Source organism: Chiloscyllium punctatum, chromosome 2 (assembly GCF_047496795.1).
Source record: "Chiloscyllium punctatum isolate Juve2018m chromosome 2, sChiPun1.3, whole genome shotgun sequence".
NCBI classification, from domain to species: domain Eukaryota; kingdom Metazoa; phylum Chordata; class Chondrichthyes; order Orectolobiformes; family Hemiscylliidae; genus Chiloscyllium; species Chiloscyllium punctatum.
In genome coordinates, this window is record NC_092740.1 from 127,239,664 (window position 1) to 127,254,787 (window position 15,124).

General features: G+C 41.5%; 1 protein-coding gene and 1 long non-coding RNA gene across 5 annotated transcripts in view; one reads left to right on the forward strand and one right to left on the reverse strand.

The window, feature by feature from the left end:
• Positions 1 to 15,124, forward strand: part of LOC140489092 (uncharacterized) — a 65,580-nt gene that overhangs the window by 39,157 nt on the left and 11,299 nt on the right. The window contains exon 2 of the long non-coding RNA XR_011963074.1: positions 13,505 to 13,667. This is a non-coding gene — a long non-coding RNA (uncharacterized lncRNA). The remainder of the gene's footprint in view (positions 1 to 13,504; positions 13,668 to 15,124) is intronic.
• The window catches only part of mamdc2a (MAM domain containing 2a), a 145,278-nt gene that overhangs the window by 31,048 nt on the left and 99,106 nt on the right, over positions 1 to 15,124 (reverse strand). For all 4 annotated transcript variants that reach the window (XM_072588309.1, XM_072588317.1, XM_072588303.1 and 1 more), the window contains 3 exons: positions 13,396 to 13,658; positions 9,980 to 10,076; positions 7,396 to 7,548 (listed from right to left, as the gene is read on the reverse strand). In XM_072588309.1, the coding sequence (XP_072444410.1) occupies positions 7,396 to 7,548; positions 9,980 to 10,076; positions 13,396 to 13,658 (513 nt within the window). The remainder of the gene's footprint in view (positions 1 to 7,395; positions 7,549 to 9,979; positions 10,077 to 13,395; positions 13,659 to 15,124) is intronic.

Genomic DNA, 15,124 nt, shown 5'->3' on the forward strand with positions numbered 1-15,124 from the left:
TAAAAACTCTCCAGTTCCTTGGGAAGCTTGACTTAAAAAGGTGATAAAAATTATACATATATATGTATATAAACACATGTTGCACTATTGAAGAACAAGACATGTTGCCAAAACCTTTCATCATGGGCTAACAGCAAAGCTTCAGCAACATTTGCATTTTTTTTTTATTTTGTCAGCTACTGCACAATGAATTTCCACTACTGGACAAGCACATACTCTATTCATTTAAGATCTCAGCGCAAACCTTTCGGGTTTAATGATGGATTCCACCAGGCTAATGCCCGTTGAGGACTGAGGAGTTGTAGGTGGGGAGCAGGATATGTAACCTGGTTATTATCTAGGTATTTTTTGCTGAAGGTGATACGTAAGAGGAATAAGGATGAGGATAATAATCAGGCTCAGTTGTGAAAGCCCACACAGTTGAGCAGCCTAAAAATATTACTCATATGTGGTTGATTTGGATAACGTACAAGAGGGAGAGTGGAATCATCTCTCAGTACTAATTAGAGCATCGCAGTGTGTCTGCCTGAGGTTAGATAGTTCAACTTGTCTTTTTCCAAATGACAGCCTTGCAGAACATTGTAATTTAAGGCCTGACAGCTGGAAAAGCACATATTTGAATGATTTCATCAAACTTTGGTTTGGCTTCATATGTGCAACTATTCCCACTGAGCAGTGACCAGCTTTCCTTCAACATTAGTCATTTCTGCTAATTAGACTTTCCCTGCATCAACACACCAACAACATATCTTTATATAGCACCATCCCAAAGTGGCTCTCAGGAACTGCCAGGGACAAAGATAATTTGATACAAAACGGCATAATTAGCTATCAGGAAAGGTGACCAAGAGTTTGGACATAAGCGCAGTGTCTTAAAGGAGAGGAGCAAGGTGAAGAGGTTTAAGGAGAGAAGGTAGAGTTTAAGTACTCACTAGTTAGAGACATGGTTGCTAATAGCACAGTCATTAAAATCAGGGATATTCGAGATCAAATTCAGCACCTTCCTTTCTGTCAATTCATCTTTGTGAATAAGGTGTGTGAGAGATGACTCACACTCAGAAGTGGGGATTTTCGACAATGATTGCACAATGTTCAGCATCATTTGCACCTCCTCAGATACTGAAGCAATCCATATCCAAATGCAACAAGGTCTAGACAATATCCAGGCTTGGGCTGACAAGTAGCAAACTACATTTGTGTCACACAAATGCCAGGCTATGACCATGACCAATAAGAGACAATGTAACCACCGCCTCTTGACATTGAATGGTGTTACCATCACTGAATCTCCCATTATCAACATCCTGCAGGTTATTAGTGATCAGAAACTCGACTGGACTCAGCACATAAACACCGTCACTGCAAGAGCATTTCAGAGGCTGGGAACACTGCAGCGAGTGACACACCTCCTGCCTCCCCAAAGCCTGTCCACCATCTACAAGGCATAAGTCAGGAGTGTGATGGAATACTCTCTATTTATCTGGATGAGTGCAGCCCTAACAACACTCAAGAAGCTTGACATCACCCAGAACTAAGTAGCTCATTTGATTGGCATTACTTTCACAAGCACCCACTCCCTCCATTACCAATGGTCAGTGTCAGCTGTGTGTACAATCTACAAGATGCACTGCAAAACCTTGCCAAAGATTCTCAGACATCACCTTCTAAACCCACAATCACTCCCATTGAGAAGGTCAAAGGCAGCAAATATATAAGAACACCACCTTCAAGTGCCTCTCCAAGGCACTCACCATCTTGGCTGGGAAATACAACACAGTTCCTTCATTGTTGCTGGACCTAAATCCTGGAATTATCTCCCTAATGGCATTTTGGGTCAACCCACAGCAGGTGGACTGCAGCAGTTTAAGAAGGCAGCTCACCACCACCGTCTCAAGGACTACTAGGAATGGGCAATAAATGCTGGCCAGCCAGAGATGGCCACATCCCACAGATGAATACATTTTTAAAAACTTCAATTTAGGAGATGGTACACTATTTTGAGGCCCAGGCTAATACTGTCAGAACTTAGTTTCAAATCCCACCATAGGAGCTGGTGAAATTTAAATTCAATTAATAAATTCTGGAATTGAAAACTAGTTCCAGGATCATGAAGCTATCAACTGTCATTTAAAAAATTGTTCATTATGTCCTTTTTAAAGAAGGAAATTTGCTCTCCTTACCTAGCCTGGCCAATACATACGTAGAAATTCAGAGCAGGAATAAGCCACTTAGCTCTTTAAGCCTTCCCCACCATCCAATAAGATTGGCTGATCTTGTTTTAAACCTCAAGCCTCATTCCTGCCTAACCCCAATAACCTTTCACTCAAAACGCTAATTGTTTTTCTCTCCACAGATGCTGCCAGACCCACACTCTGTTTCTACTTCAGATTTCCAGCATCTGCAGTATTTGGCTTTTGATGATATATTTCCACACCTTCATTTCTTGAAGTTAGGTGGCTTCTCTCTCTTGTATTAGTATAACTTTTATTCAACAAAGCCACCTCTCCACCTTTTCCTAGCTTCCCAAGTACCACACAGTCTTCAATATTCAAATCCCAATCAATGTCATCCTGCAACCCTGCCACTGCAAAGATCATACCTGTTTATCACACTTTGCACCATCAGTGCATCTGTTTTGTTATAAGTGCTACTTGCATATGGAACCTTGAGTTTTATCCTATTATTTTTGTAACCTCTAATATTAACTGATGATTGACTCTTAGATCTGTACTTTCCATCCTTTCCTGTTCTGGGCTGTTTATTATTTGTCATTAATATCTTTCCTTTTCTCTCCTCTTTGAATGACTATATCTTCCTGATTTTGATCCCTTGCCCCACTATTTATTTTAAAACCCTTGCTTGGTCTCTAGTTATGTGGCTGTCAAGAACAGTGATCCCAGCTGCACTCAGGTGTAGACCTCCCAATGGCTCGGCCTCACTTTCCCCAGTACATATGCTGATGTCCTCTGAACTGAAACCCAACTCTCTCACTCTAGTCTTTCAGCCAATCAATCACCCCTCTAATCTGTTTTGCCTTATGTCAGATTGCACATGGGTCTGGTAATAGTGCAGAGATCATGACCTCTGAAGTTTCACTTCTTAATTTGGTGTCTACCTTTTCATAATGATTAAGCAGATCATCTTTCCTTGACCAACCTGTATTATTGATACATTTATGAACAACAAAAGATGATTCCGACCCCTCGCCCTGTAAATTCTTCTCTAGCCCTGAGTAGATTTCCTGAAGGTAAAAACAATGACTGCAGATGCTGAAAATCAAATACTGGATTAGTGGTGCTGGAAGAGCACAGCAGTTCAGGCAGCATCCAACGAGCAGCGAAATCAACATCTCGGGCAAAAGCCCTTCATCAGGAATAAAGGCAGTGAGCCACTGCCTTTATTCCTGATGAAGGGCTTTTGCCCGAAACATTGATTTCGCTGCTCGTTGGATGCTGCCTGAACTGCTAGATTTCCTGAACCCTAGCACCCAGCAAGCAACATAGCCATCTGAGCTCATGCTATTAGCTGCAGAGGAGAATGTGACTCCAGACCGTCAGCAACATGGTTGACTTTTGACTGCCCTCTAAAATGTCTTAGTGAGCCACTCATTTCAAGGCTAATTAGGGATGGACAACAAATGCTGGCTTTGCCATCCCATTAAAGAATCTACAAAAATAAAATAACTGTCTTGCCTTTTGGTGAGGTAACTTTCATCTACCCAATGATTTAGAAGATTAAGATCGTGGAACAGATTGAGAATGTAAGTCTAACCTTTCATTGCTCTTGCTTCAAGGTGGATAAACACACTGATCCTTTGACACATTTGTGGTAACACTGCGACAGGGATCTTAAATACATTTCTCTGGGCAACCTCGAGACATTTCAAAATGTGGGAAAGTCTCTCTGTGTGGAATGCAGCAGAGCACAGCAAGCTCCCACAAACATCAGTCCATGATCATCTATTTTAATGATGCTGGATAGGGTAAATATTGGCCAGGATGCCGGGGTAAACTTCCCCAATCTTGTTTGAAATTATGATATTACTCATACACCGGAAAGGCCAGAGGGGAATTTAGTTTAATAGCTCATCTGAAATATGGCACCTTAGAGCAGAGTTCCCTCAGGACTGCACAGGGAGTGTCAGGCTGCAGTTTGCACTCTGGACTCTGCAATGGGACTTGAGCACCCTCAAACTGACTTAAAGAGTCAATTCTAAAGGCCAGAGAGACAAGGCTAAAAGACAAAGGAGATGGGCAAACTAAATAAACTTTTCAGTAACAAGTTTGTATTTATGCAACTTTTTAAAATGTAATATCATTCTCAGTAGTGGTTAATAAACAAAGTTTGACATGTAGAGAAATAAAAATCAGGCTGAAGATGCAGATTTCAAGGCGTGTCTCCCAACTTGTAGACAACTTGTTTTGCCCAAAACAAGAGCAGAAGGCTGATGACACAGTGAGAATCAGAGCAAAGACCAGGAGAGAAACACAGAAAGAGACACAAGAGAAAAGTGAAAATTACAAGTAATTTCTGATGCCAGAACTCTGAAATGAAAACACCAATAGCTGGATATACTCAATAAATCTGGCAGCATGTGTGGGAAAGAGAAAAGAAGTTCACATCTCAAGTCAAAAATTAGTTTTCTTTAGAATTTGTGAGTAATATTCAACTGGAAACATTAGCAGCGACTGTCAAGAGAAACTGCTAATGTTTGACTTGAGATGTGAACTTCTTTTCTCCCTCCACATATGCTGCCAGACCAGCTGAGGAAAATAATCAAGATAGCCTTATGAGCCATCTGTCTTACACTTCAGATTTCCAGTTCAAATATGGCATTTGATACAAAAGTAGGAACACTCCCCAGGTACACTGCTGCAAAGCTCTCTTTAGGTAGACTTCCAACAAATCAGTCCAGCAGTGCTTCACTTCTAAATGCATGTCATAAATGTCAGCTTCATATCAAACTGTTTGTGGTGAATACAAGCAAAATCTGCATAATTATGATTGCAACTACAGAAACCACCTTAAATCTGGAAGTCCACACCCTCCCTAAAATAGGCTTAAAAAGGAAAGCTGTATTTTGTAAAGGTTGTGTCAAATGGAGTGCTGCCGCTTAGTGGCACAAGTTTAGGCCTTGAAAATCCAGAGAGCGTGAGTTCAAATCTTATCATGGCAATTTTTGAAATTTAAGACCAATAGGTCCAACAAAGAGCAGTCAAAATAAGGGAATTATTGTTAACCACTCGCCAACAGTGAAACCCTGTAAGGAAAACTTCCCAGCACTTCTCTGTGGCAGAGATGGTACAATATTGGTAATGTCAGTAAACAAGCAAAACAAAGCTAATACTCTTTCAAATATGGGTTCAGATCCCATGAAAATCAATCAATAAAGTGTGGAATTAAAAACTAATCTCAATAATGGTAACCAGGACAAATATTATCGTAAACCCTATCTGGTTCACTAATGTGGAAAGGGAAGGAGATCCAGCATCCTTACCTGGTTTGGCCCACAGTGGCAATGTGGTTGATTCTTAACTGCCCTCTGAAATGAACAAGTTCAAGGGCAGTTCCAGATGCTGGTGCTGACAACCATGCTCAACTCCCAACAAAGAAAAAGTTGATTCTTAGGCCTGAATTGTATCAATCGGGCAGAGGTCCTGACCAACATTCCCTTGAAGCTGTGTAGCCATTCTGAGTGGCTGTGCACTCTGATCAGTGTATTGATACATTAGCTTCTGGTTTCTCTAGCCACTGCTGGGTACAGAGCTTAGAGCTTCATGCAGTGGCTGCAGAAATTAGAATAAATACAGATGAGCAGCAAATGCCTGTTGCTAGCGTGCCTGACATCCCTCTGAATTGTATAAGCGACACCTAGTGTCTTCTGAGGTGGCCAAACAACCACCGTAGAATGGGAGACCCTGCCAAATCCCTCTCATTCACCTGGAGGCACTTTCTGAGAAGAGTGGTTTTTGGTTAAGGTTTGTCCTGAGCAGTTCTGTGATGCAGGACTCTGTGCTCTACATGCTGTTCCCCAGGATTCACATCGAATTGATTGAGAATGGTCAGCCATGATCATAATGAATGATGGTGCTGGCTCAAAGGGCAGAATGGCCCACTCCTGCACCTATTGTCTATTGTCTATTGAATGCGCCTGGAGGACCATAAACCTGGTGAAAGACGCTCTTTGGTCTGCGTGAAACATATTTGTCTTCCAGTGCAAAGTGATGACCTCTACCAAATGTTGCAGACTGGCATATTCCAAAATCTAGGACTATGTGCTGAAGGACGCACTACAGCTTGGGCCAGTGGCCACCAAGGCACAGTGGGGAAAGACCACTGTCTAAGGTCTTTCTGACAAAGTTTAATGAAGGTCCATTCTTTGATTTGATTTGACTTGATTTGATTTATTGTAGTCAGTCACATGTATCTAAGTACAGTGAAAAGCTTTGTTCTGCAAGCAGTACTGACAGATCATAGCAAACAGGGATATACAGATCATAGGGTGCTTAGACAAAGCAGGTTACAACTGTACAGGAGGTGCGCAAAGCAGTCGACATTAGCAATATCAACATTATTTGAAGTTAGGGAGTCCATTAGAAGTTGTCAGACTCTCTCAGTGTCTCAAACTGAGCATGAATAGTTTCCTGAATAAGCAGAAAATGCCTTGTTTTTTGTGACTATAGACAAGATCTGAAAAATGTCAAAATTTCAATGTTTTGTTTTCTCTTTGCAAAGACTGTACAGAACTGATTTAGAACTTTTTTATGTACTCATGCATGTTTTTTATGAACAATGTATATCTCTGAAATTAAAGAAAAATCAAGCAACTACAAACTTCTGCTTATGCAGTCTCTTTAGCATGGTTAAACATTCTCAGGATGTTTCGCTATAGCGATTATCAAATAAAAATTGATATTGAGGCACAAATGGACGTCTTTGGAACAAATAACCAAGCCATTGTTCAAAGTGATAGATTTTAGAATTTCCCCAAAAGTTGTGAAAGATATATGAATTCTGAGGGAAAGAATTCCAGATCTCAGGATGTCAGAAATCAAAGGCACTGCCAGCAATGGTGTAGCAATTAAAAGAGGCATAATTCAGAGATGTGCTAGAGGCGACTACAGAGGTAGGGAGTTGGAGGATTAACATGGAGTTACTTGAATGATGACGAAAAATTTCAAAATTGTGCCATTGCTGGATTGGGAACCACTCTAGGCCAGGTGTGACGTGTGAATGTCTGAGAATATAACTGGACGTCAGCCTTAATTTTTCCAACAGATTTTGGCCACTTTTAAACAAGGGAAGACTCATAGCTTGTTCTTTCTTCACCGGCCTATATAAAGAGAAGAGAAACAAGAAATTGCACCTCAGAATAGTTATTGAAATACAACTCACCTACCCCTGTCGTGTGATCACCCTTTGGACCCGTGAATGATGTTGGTGTCGTACCAGTTCTTCTGTACCAGTTGCCTTTGTCCTTATGATCCTGAATGAATCCACAATAATCCATATCAAAATTGCACTTTCCTGGAGTAGGAAGCCAGGAACCTGTACAGAGTAGGGGGGAGAAAAGAGTTGTTCAAACTGTCAGGATTTTAGATACAAGGTTAGGCTGGAGCTTATTGCCTTGTTTCTCTTGCAGCAATGAGGTCTGCCAGGAGAAGTGTACAAGATTGATGGGTTTTGATATGACCAACAAAAAACGCTTCTCATTAACTGATGACACAGGGACAGGGGGAAACACATTTAAGGCTTTGGATAAGGGATGTAGAGGAATTCCAGGATCAGGGACGATGACCTAAAATTTTCCACGAGGGTGAAGAAAGTGGAGACGATTAACGATTTGAAAAGAAAATGGGATGAGATTACAGGGATAGCGCAGGGGATTGGAAATTACTAGATTGCTCTTAAAGAGAGATTGAAAACGCTCAATGGCTTCCTAATGTGCCAGAGAAGACCCTGTGACTTCTTCCAAAGTTAGTGTTTTACTCTACCCCAGCCTCCACGTGAAACATTTTAAACATCACAACAGCAGGAAAACATTTCAACAATAAGCGCAACATTATATTAAATTCCTTGAACTCCTTGTGCAGGAGGGTAGCACTAGTTAAGTGTCAGAGTCAATCACTTCCAAGGGCAAGACCGGCATGCTCAATTGAAATTCAGAAGGTGATTATTTTCACCAGGCAAGGGTCTGTCCAGGGCGGGCTGTCAGTATGGTGAACAGTTAGAAAATCCACCTTGAAAGTTTAACTGCTTTCTGGCTGGGACCAAGAGTCCAGGATCTCTCACATGCTCAGTGTCAATAAGTTGACATTTGTGAATTGCAGTCAAAGTCTTTGAGTAGAGAATTGTCTGTAAGAACACTCTTTGCTGCAAGAGAAATTTCCCGACTACACTGCTGTCTCGATGTCACAAAGTGCTGTTTTTGGGCCAGGTTTGATGCTGTGAAGTTATTCTCCTGGTTGTGAAACAGGCCATCCCAATGCTTCAGTCAGTGTGGACAAGAAAGAAGAACAAAAAAAAAGAAAAATATCTGTGCTTCAAGATTTCTTCACCATTTCAAAACTTTGGGATAGGAAGGAGATCATTCAAGGCTCTGAAGATGGTTTCATGCTTCATTGAAATAATGGCAGATCTGCATCTCAGCTCCACTGGGGGCATTTTGTGCCACCCACCATGGCAGGTTTGAGATGGGGAGCACTTAAGTGTGGAGGAAGAATGGTGAGTGGTTGAGGTCCCTAGCAACCTCCCACCTTCATCCCAATTAAGATCGAAGTGGGAGAGCTATGAGCAGACTCCCCACAATGTTGTCAATTGAAGCTCTTAGGGGGGTAATTAATGACCCTGTAAGGGCCTTGCCATACCACCGGTGGTATTAATATGGTTGAGGGGAACTTGCCAGATGGGGAGCAAAATGAGCAAATCCTGACAAGAGATCCTGAGAGGCAATCCCTGCCTTTGCTGCTATTTGCTCTTGCCCTATCTCCCTTGCAAATCCCCCAACCCATGTCAACCTTCTGGTCATTATTCAACTGAGCTGCTTCCTCAATGCTGGGAGGGTGTCATATCAGTAGCAGCCACCGTTTTCTCCATAGCACTCCTGAGTATAGAACAGCAGGACATCTCATCCTAGGTCCTTGAAGACTGTCACTGGCCTGTTTAGTGCCTAAGTGGGACAAGATATCAAAAGCCTTCCCAAAAAGCGGTGAGGTAGTACTTTCACCAGTTCGCTAACAGAGACCTCCCCTCACCTCCACAAGATTCAGCCTCAAATTTGCCTTTCCCAATATCCCTCAAAGGCCTAGGTTAACAAAATATCTATCAGTCTCAAATTTAAATTGAACCATTGTCTCAAACATGCACCTATTTACCTATTAAAAAGAGGCAAGTTCCAAAATTCTGTCATGCTTTATGAGGAACAAATGATTCCTCCTTTCATTCTTGACATAGTTGGCTCAGCCCCTACTCCTAGGCTATTCAATCAGATCCAAACAGCTCTGCAGAGTTAAGCATTTAGAACGACCAGCTGATTGATGGATCCTCCCTTGTTATCTAAATGATATTCCGGGTATCATATCTGCAGAGGACTTTATTTTGTTGGCTTAGCCATAGTACCAGAGTCAAAAAAACTACAGATGCTGGAATCCAAAGTAGACAGGCAGCATCAGGATGTGGAGAAGTCGACGCTTCGGGTGTAACCCTTTTTCAGGGCATCAGGAGGTACAGAAGTCAATGTTTCAGGTGTAACCCTTCTTAAGGGCATCAGGAGGTAGAGAAGTCAATGTTTCAGGGTCCTGAAGAAGGGTTACACCCGAAATGTTGACTTCTCCACCCCTTGATGTTGCCTGGCTTGCTGTTGTTCTTCCAGTCCTGCCTGTCTACTATGGTAACAGAGTTGGCATTTTGATATTCATTATTGTAACAGACAGAACAAATAAACATTTATGCTATTTTTCTCATAAACCCCCATTTGTACCTCCAGGAATCCGACAGTCTCCTTGGCTCACTGTGATGTCATCCAATGCTACTTTTCCACAGTTCCAGAAATTCTTACAGACACTGACGAAAACTATCTGGAAAAGAAATAAAAGAAAATGATTTGTTTAATTATTTCAGTAACATTTACAAACTTTGTTCTACTGGAAGTAGATTCCTCCATTTATTAACATGAAACTCATGAAACTGATCTGTATCTTAACTGCAGTCACCCAGTTTGGTTCCATAAACTTTGCCAAATGAAAATCTATCAATCTTAATTTTTTAAATTTCAATCAACACTGAGCATCAGAATGTGAATTAGTGCTTCTGATATAAGTCTTGAAGAGCCCAACTCCAATCTTAAGGTTCTGCACCATATTTTGTACTGCCCCACCAAAGGCATTAGTTTATCTTTAGGATGTAGGTTTGCTCACTGAGCTGGAAGGTTTCTTTTCAAACGTTTCATCAACATACTAGGTAACATCTTCAGTGAGCCTCTGGATGAAGCACTGGTGGTATAGCCCACTTTCTATTTATGTGTTTGGGTTTCCTTGGTTTGGTGATGTTATTTCCTGTACTTTTTCTAAGGGGGTGGTAAATGGAACCCAAGTCAATGCGTTTGTTGATAGCATTCCGATTGGAATGTCATGCTTCTAGGAATTCTCATGCGTGTCTCTATTTGGCTTGTCCTAGGATGGATGGGTTGTCCCAGTCAAAGTGGTGTCCTTCCTCATCCATATGTAAGGATACTAGTGAAAGTGTGTCATTTGTTTTGTGGCCAGTTGATGTCCATGTCTCCTGGTGGCTAGTTTTCTGCCTGTTTGTCCAATGTAGTGTTTGTTGAAGTTCTTGCAAGGTATTTTGTGAATGACATTAGCTTTGCTTGTCTGTATAGGGTCTTTCAAGTTCATTAGTTGCTGTTTTAGTATGTTGGTGGGTTTGTAGGCTACCATGTTGCCAAGGGGTCTGAGTAGTCTGGCACTCATTTCTGAGATGTCTTTGATGTAAGGAAGAGTGGCTAGGGTTCCTGGACGTGTTTTGTCTGCTTGTTTGGGTTTGCTGCTGAGAAATCAGCAGACTGTGTTCATTGGGTACACATTCTTTTTGAATGCAAGTCTGCCAATTTCTAGAATGAACCTTGTTTTTAAATTGGCAATAGTTTATTTCAAATATCTTTGTAATCACAAAATGTCTGCACTCAAGCTTATCTAAGATATTTGAGGTCTTTGTGTGTCTAGTTCTGAGTCCACACTCATGTTTACCTAATCAAACACAGCCAGCATTGATTAGTTACCAGACTAGCAGAATTGAACACGCAATAAAACTATGGATTACCATGCTCAACAATTTAGCAGCTCATGGGATCTATGGAATTCTGAATCGTCATTAGCCCAATATTTCTCATTGATTTCAAATTACAAAAATGTGGGCGATGGTGCAAAACCAACAGAGTGCCCAATATTGTCACTTTCCCAACTGGTGAGATAGGTTAATATTACTACCAAGGTTACATGACATAAAAATACTGTCCTGTTCCTAGTCCTGCTTCATTGAGCTTTCATGCTCAGTATCACTCCAGGTTAGGTTCTGATCATGTCATCTGACCTCATTATTTAAGCTGAAACATTCCCCCAAATACCAATACAAAGAGCATATTTAGTTTGCTCAAATAATAGACTAACTTGTTGTTAAATCTGAACCCAAGAAAAGCCTGATTAATGTCAAAAAGGATTGGTTGAACACTAACATTGTCAACTACTCAGCATACTTCATGGTTTTATCTTTTTTGCATGCTACCAATATGCTGGAGTGTTGGAAGTTGTTCACAACATTCTAGAGATTCCGCTTCGGAGTAAAATGTTGGCACAGTAATTTATGATTTCTGGCACAAGGCACACTATCACTCACCACTGATCTAGTAGTGAATAATTGCAAAGTATCTAAATGAGTGCAAATCTGATCATGTTAGGAAAAAACCATTAAAAACACACAAAAAAAATTAATTCCTGAAAAATATTTTCAATAAACCTTTCTTGGGGAACTGGAAGAATTCTGTATGATAGGTGGAATCTTGAAGAGTCTGACATCTCGTCAGCTGGCTGACTGATTTATGTTTAAATTCGATATGTTATCTTAGTTTGCTGAACCTGTCTTTCTTTATCCAACTAAGTTCCTGACCTGCTGAGTATTTCCAATAATAGCTGCTGTTTTTCTATCAAGAAACACTTAATTGGATGTGGACATTGGAAAGTGTTACGATCATTAAGGGGGCACACGATTGCAAATATTTTTGATTACTCAGAATTTTAATTACATGTTTACGCCATTACTTAAAACAACCCAGAGCAACTCAGTGCTGAGGATTTTCAACCCAGGATTGTCTGTTTCCTGTCTGAAAATAGGAGGCAGTCAATTGACAAATCAGGGATTGGTGGCAGGATGAGTGGGGTTTGATAAAAACAGCTCAGCTGCCTTATTCCTTTCTCAAGACTGACACAACGGGATATTTAGGTGGTTCTGTAAGTTACTACTGAGCCCATCTTAAGGGGTAAAGCTGCTAGAATTTGTGAATTATCCATTTGTTGCAAGCAATGCTCAGCCCAAGCAGTGGTCCTCATAAGGACCCTCTGAAAGATCCAGAAAAGGCTCAAGAGTCTCGTGATTCTTAAGCTCTACTGAATTGGTTTTCTCGAACTGCATCCAATGAAGAAATTTCCTACCTATTACCAGCTTTTAAAAGGCAATTAGTTGCTCATCCTGACTGATCAACTGCATGGGTTGGTTAACTTGAAACAGTAAAGTGCATTATAAGTTATGAAGTAAATATTGCAGCAAGCCACACTCAGCTGACCAACTGATAAGCAGAGTCACAACATTGTATTCACACAGATAGAGCCCTTAAAGGGATGGTGGTTTGGTTCCAACTAAGGATGCTGTGTGGCTTGATGGGAAACTTGCAGGTGATGATGTTTTCATGCATCTGCTGCCCTTGTCCAATGCATTAGAGGTCATTAGTTTTAAAGGTACTGTCTAATGGGCTTTGAACAGTTGCTATAGTAACATCTTGTAGATGGTACTCACTGCTACCCCTGTGTATTGGTGATGGAGACATTGAATACTTAAGGAGGTGCACAGTGTGCCAGTCAAGAGGGGTGCTTTCTCTTTGATAGTGTCAAGCATCTTGGAACTGCACTCATTAATGCAAGTACAGAATATTTCATTACATTCATGACTCGCGTATTGCAGGTGATGTTCATCTGATTCATTTGTGTTTGTGTAGTGGGTACTATTCATGGCAAAATTCATACCCTGCACTTGTACAGATACATTTTCCAGTAGAAAGTACTGGACAGGGTTTATAGGAGTACAAACCCTGATTAATCTTTCTCCATTTCCATGAGGAACAATAACTACCTTACTGGCCTCCTGCCTTCGATAGTTAACCTCTGCTTGAATCCACATTCCAGTGGGCGATTTGGGAATTGACCAAATCTTTTCTTGAACACGGTCTTCTTCATCGTAGATGTAGACTGCGAGGGCATCCTCTGTGACAAAGTGATTCAGGGCGTAAAAGAAACGCAAGCAATACTGGAGATTGGCGTGCAAAAGTGGACCAGCCAGATGAGCCACGTACTCCTGATGGTAACCGAACCTTGTGTTGGAAATCAGAAAGCCACCTGCGAAAGGTAAGACAGTATCCAAAACTGAATTAAGACAGGAAATGCAAATAAATACCGATCCCAAAAATAATCGGAAGTCAGGGCCTGGAGATTGCCAAAAACGTGAATGCAATGCACACTATACAGATTCACACAGAATTCACAGAGCAGAAGCAGGCCATTCGGCCCACCCTGACCTTGATGATGTTTATGTTTCTCACGAGCTTCCTCTCAACTCCTTCCATCCCATCAATCTGCAACAAAAGTTTACAGTTCCCCACCAATGGGTTTGCATGAGGTGAGGTGTGAAAATTACCCAGGGGCCTTGTGCACAATTTTACCACGGGGTGACTCGCCTAACCCAATGGAAGCTCTTATGCAAGTTAGTGGTCACTTACAAGTCATTTTTGCTCAGCTGAAAGTTTTCAGCGAGCAGGAGGAGTTTGAGGGGTGGATAGGATGATAGTCTAATGGGGGGGGTGGGGATGGGATAGTGTGGCATCGGTGCCTCCATTACTCAGTGCCTCCATTAATGCCCACCCCAGTTATCACAATCACCAAAACCCTTTCTTGCCACAACTCAGGCTTCTCTTCCTGTCTCCACTGTGGAACACTCCCATGTACCTCCACTCTACGTTCGTGGACCTTGACTGTTTGCTGCTCCCACCAGGGCTGCTGTGTCTACAGAGAGCTGTTGCACAATCAAATTAGCTGCCAGGTCATGAAGGTGGGATTTTCTCCCCAAAGAGTAACAGAGACATAGCCTCCAGGAAACACTACAGTTCGATGAATACTGGGTTGCTGGCAGTGCCAGCATGTACTCTTCACCCAGTCTTTGGGTGGGTGTGAGAGACACACCTGAAAACCCCCTACCTGAAACTTTTGACCCACGTCCTCCTTTTCTTTCTCCTGCGTTTATCTAGTTTCCTCTGAAATGCGTCTTTTCTATTCACCTCAACCACTTCTCGTAGCAGACAATTCCACATTCTCACCACTCCCTGAATAAAAAAGTTGCTCCGACAGGCTTTATTCAGGAGTTAAAATAATTGTTCAAATTTGATCAAGCCAGGATGACAGTGATGTGGAGAGATGAACTTCATAACATTATTCCAAGCAAGTCATTTGATAAAATTGCTCCAATCAACAAAGGCAAGTCTGGAAATTACAGTAAATGTGTTGTAAAAATAGAAACATTAACTTGGCCATTGTAGATATGGAGCCACAACTGTCCATTCAGTTGATTAAGTCAGAGTGTATCCTGAAACCTCTTTTGCATTGTGAATGGGGCACTAAACTGTTACCTGTTTTGTGTGAGCACGTTCACACACTGGAGAGTATTTAATTTTCTATGTGCGTATCAATTACCTGAATCGGCTTTAGTTTGAGTGGCTGCTGTTTGGGGAACTCTGTGAGTCTTGCGAACCATCAAAGCCACCAATCCAGTGTCAGGTCAGGCAGCACGGTGGGCGGTACAGTGGTTAGCA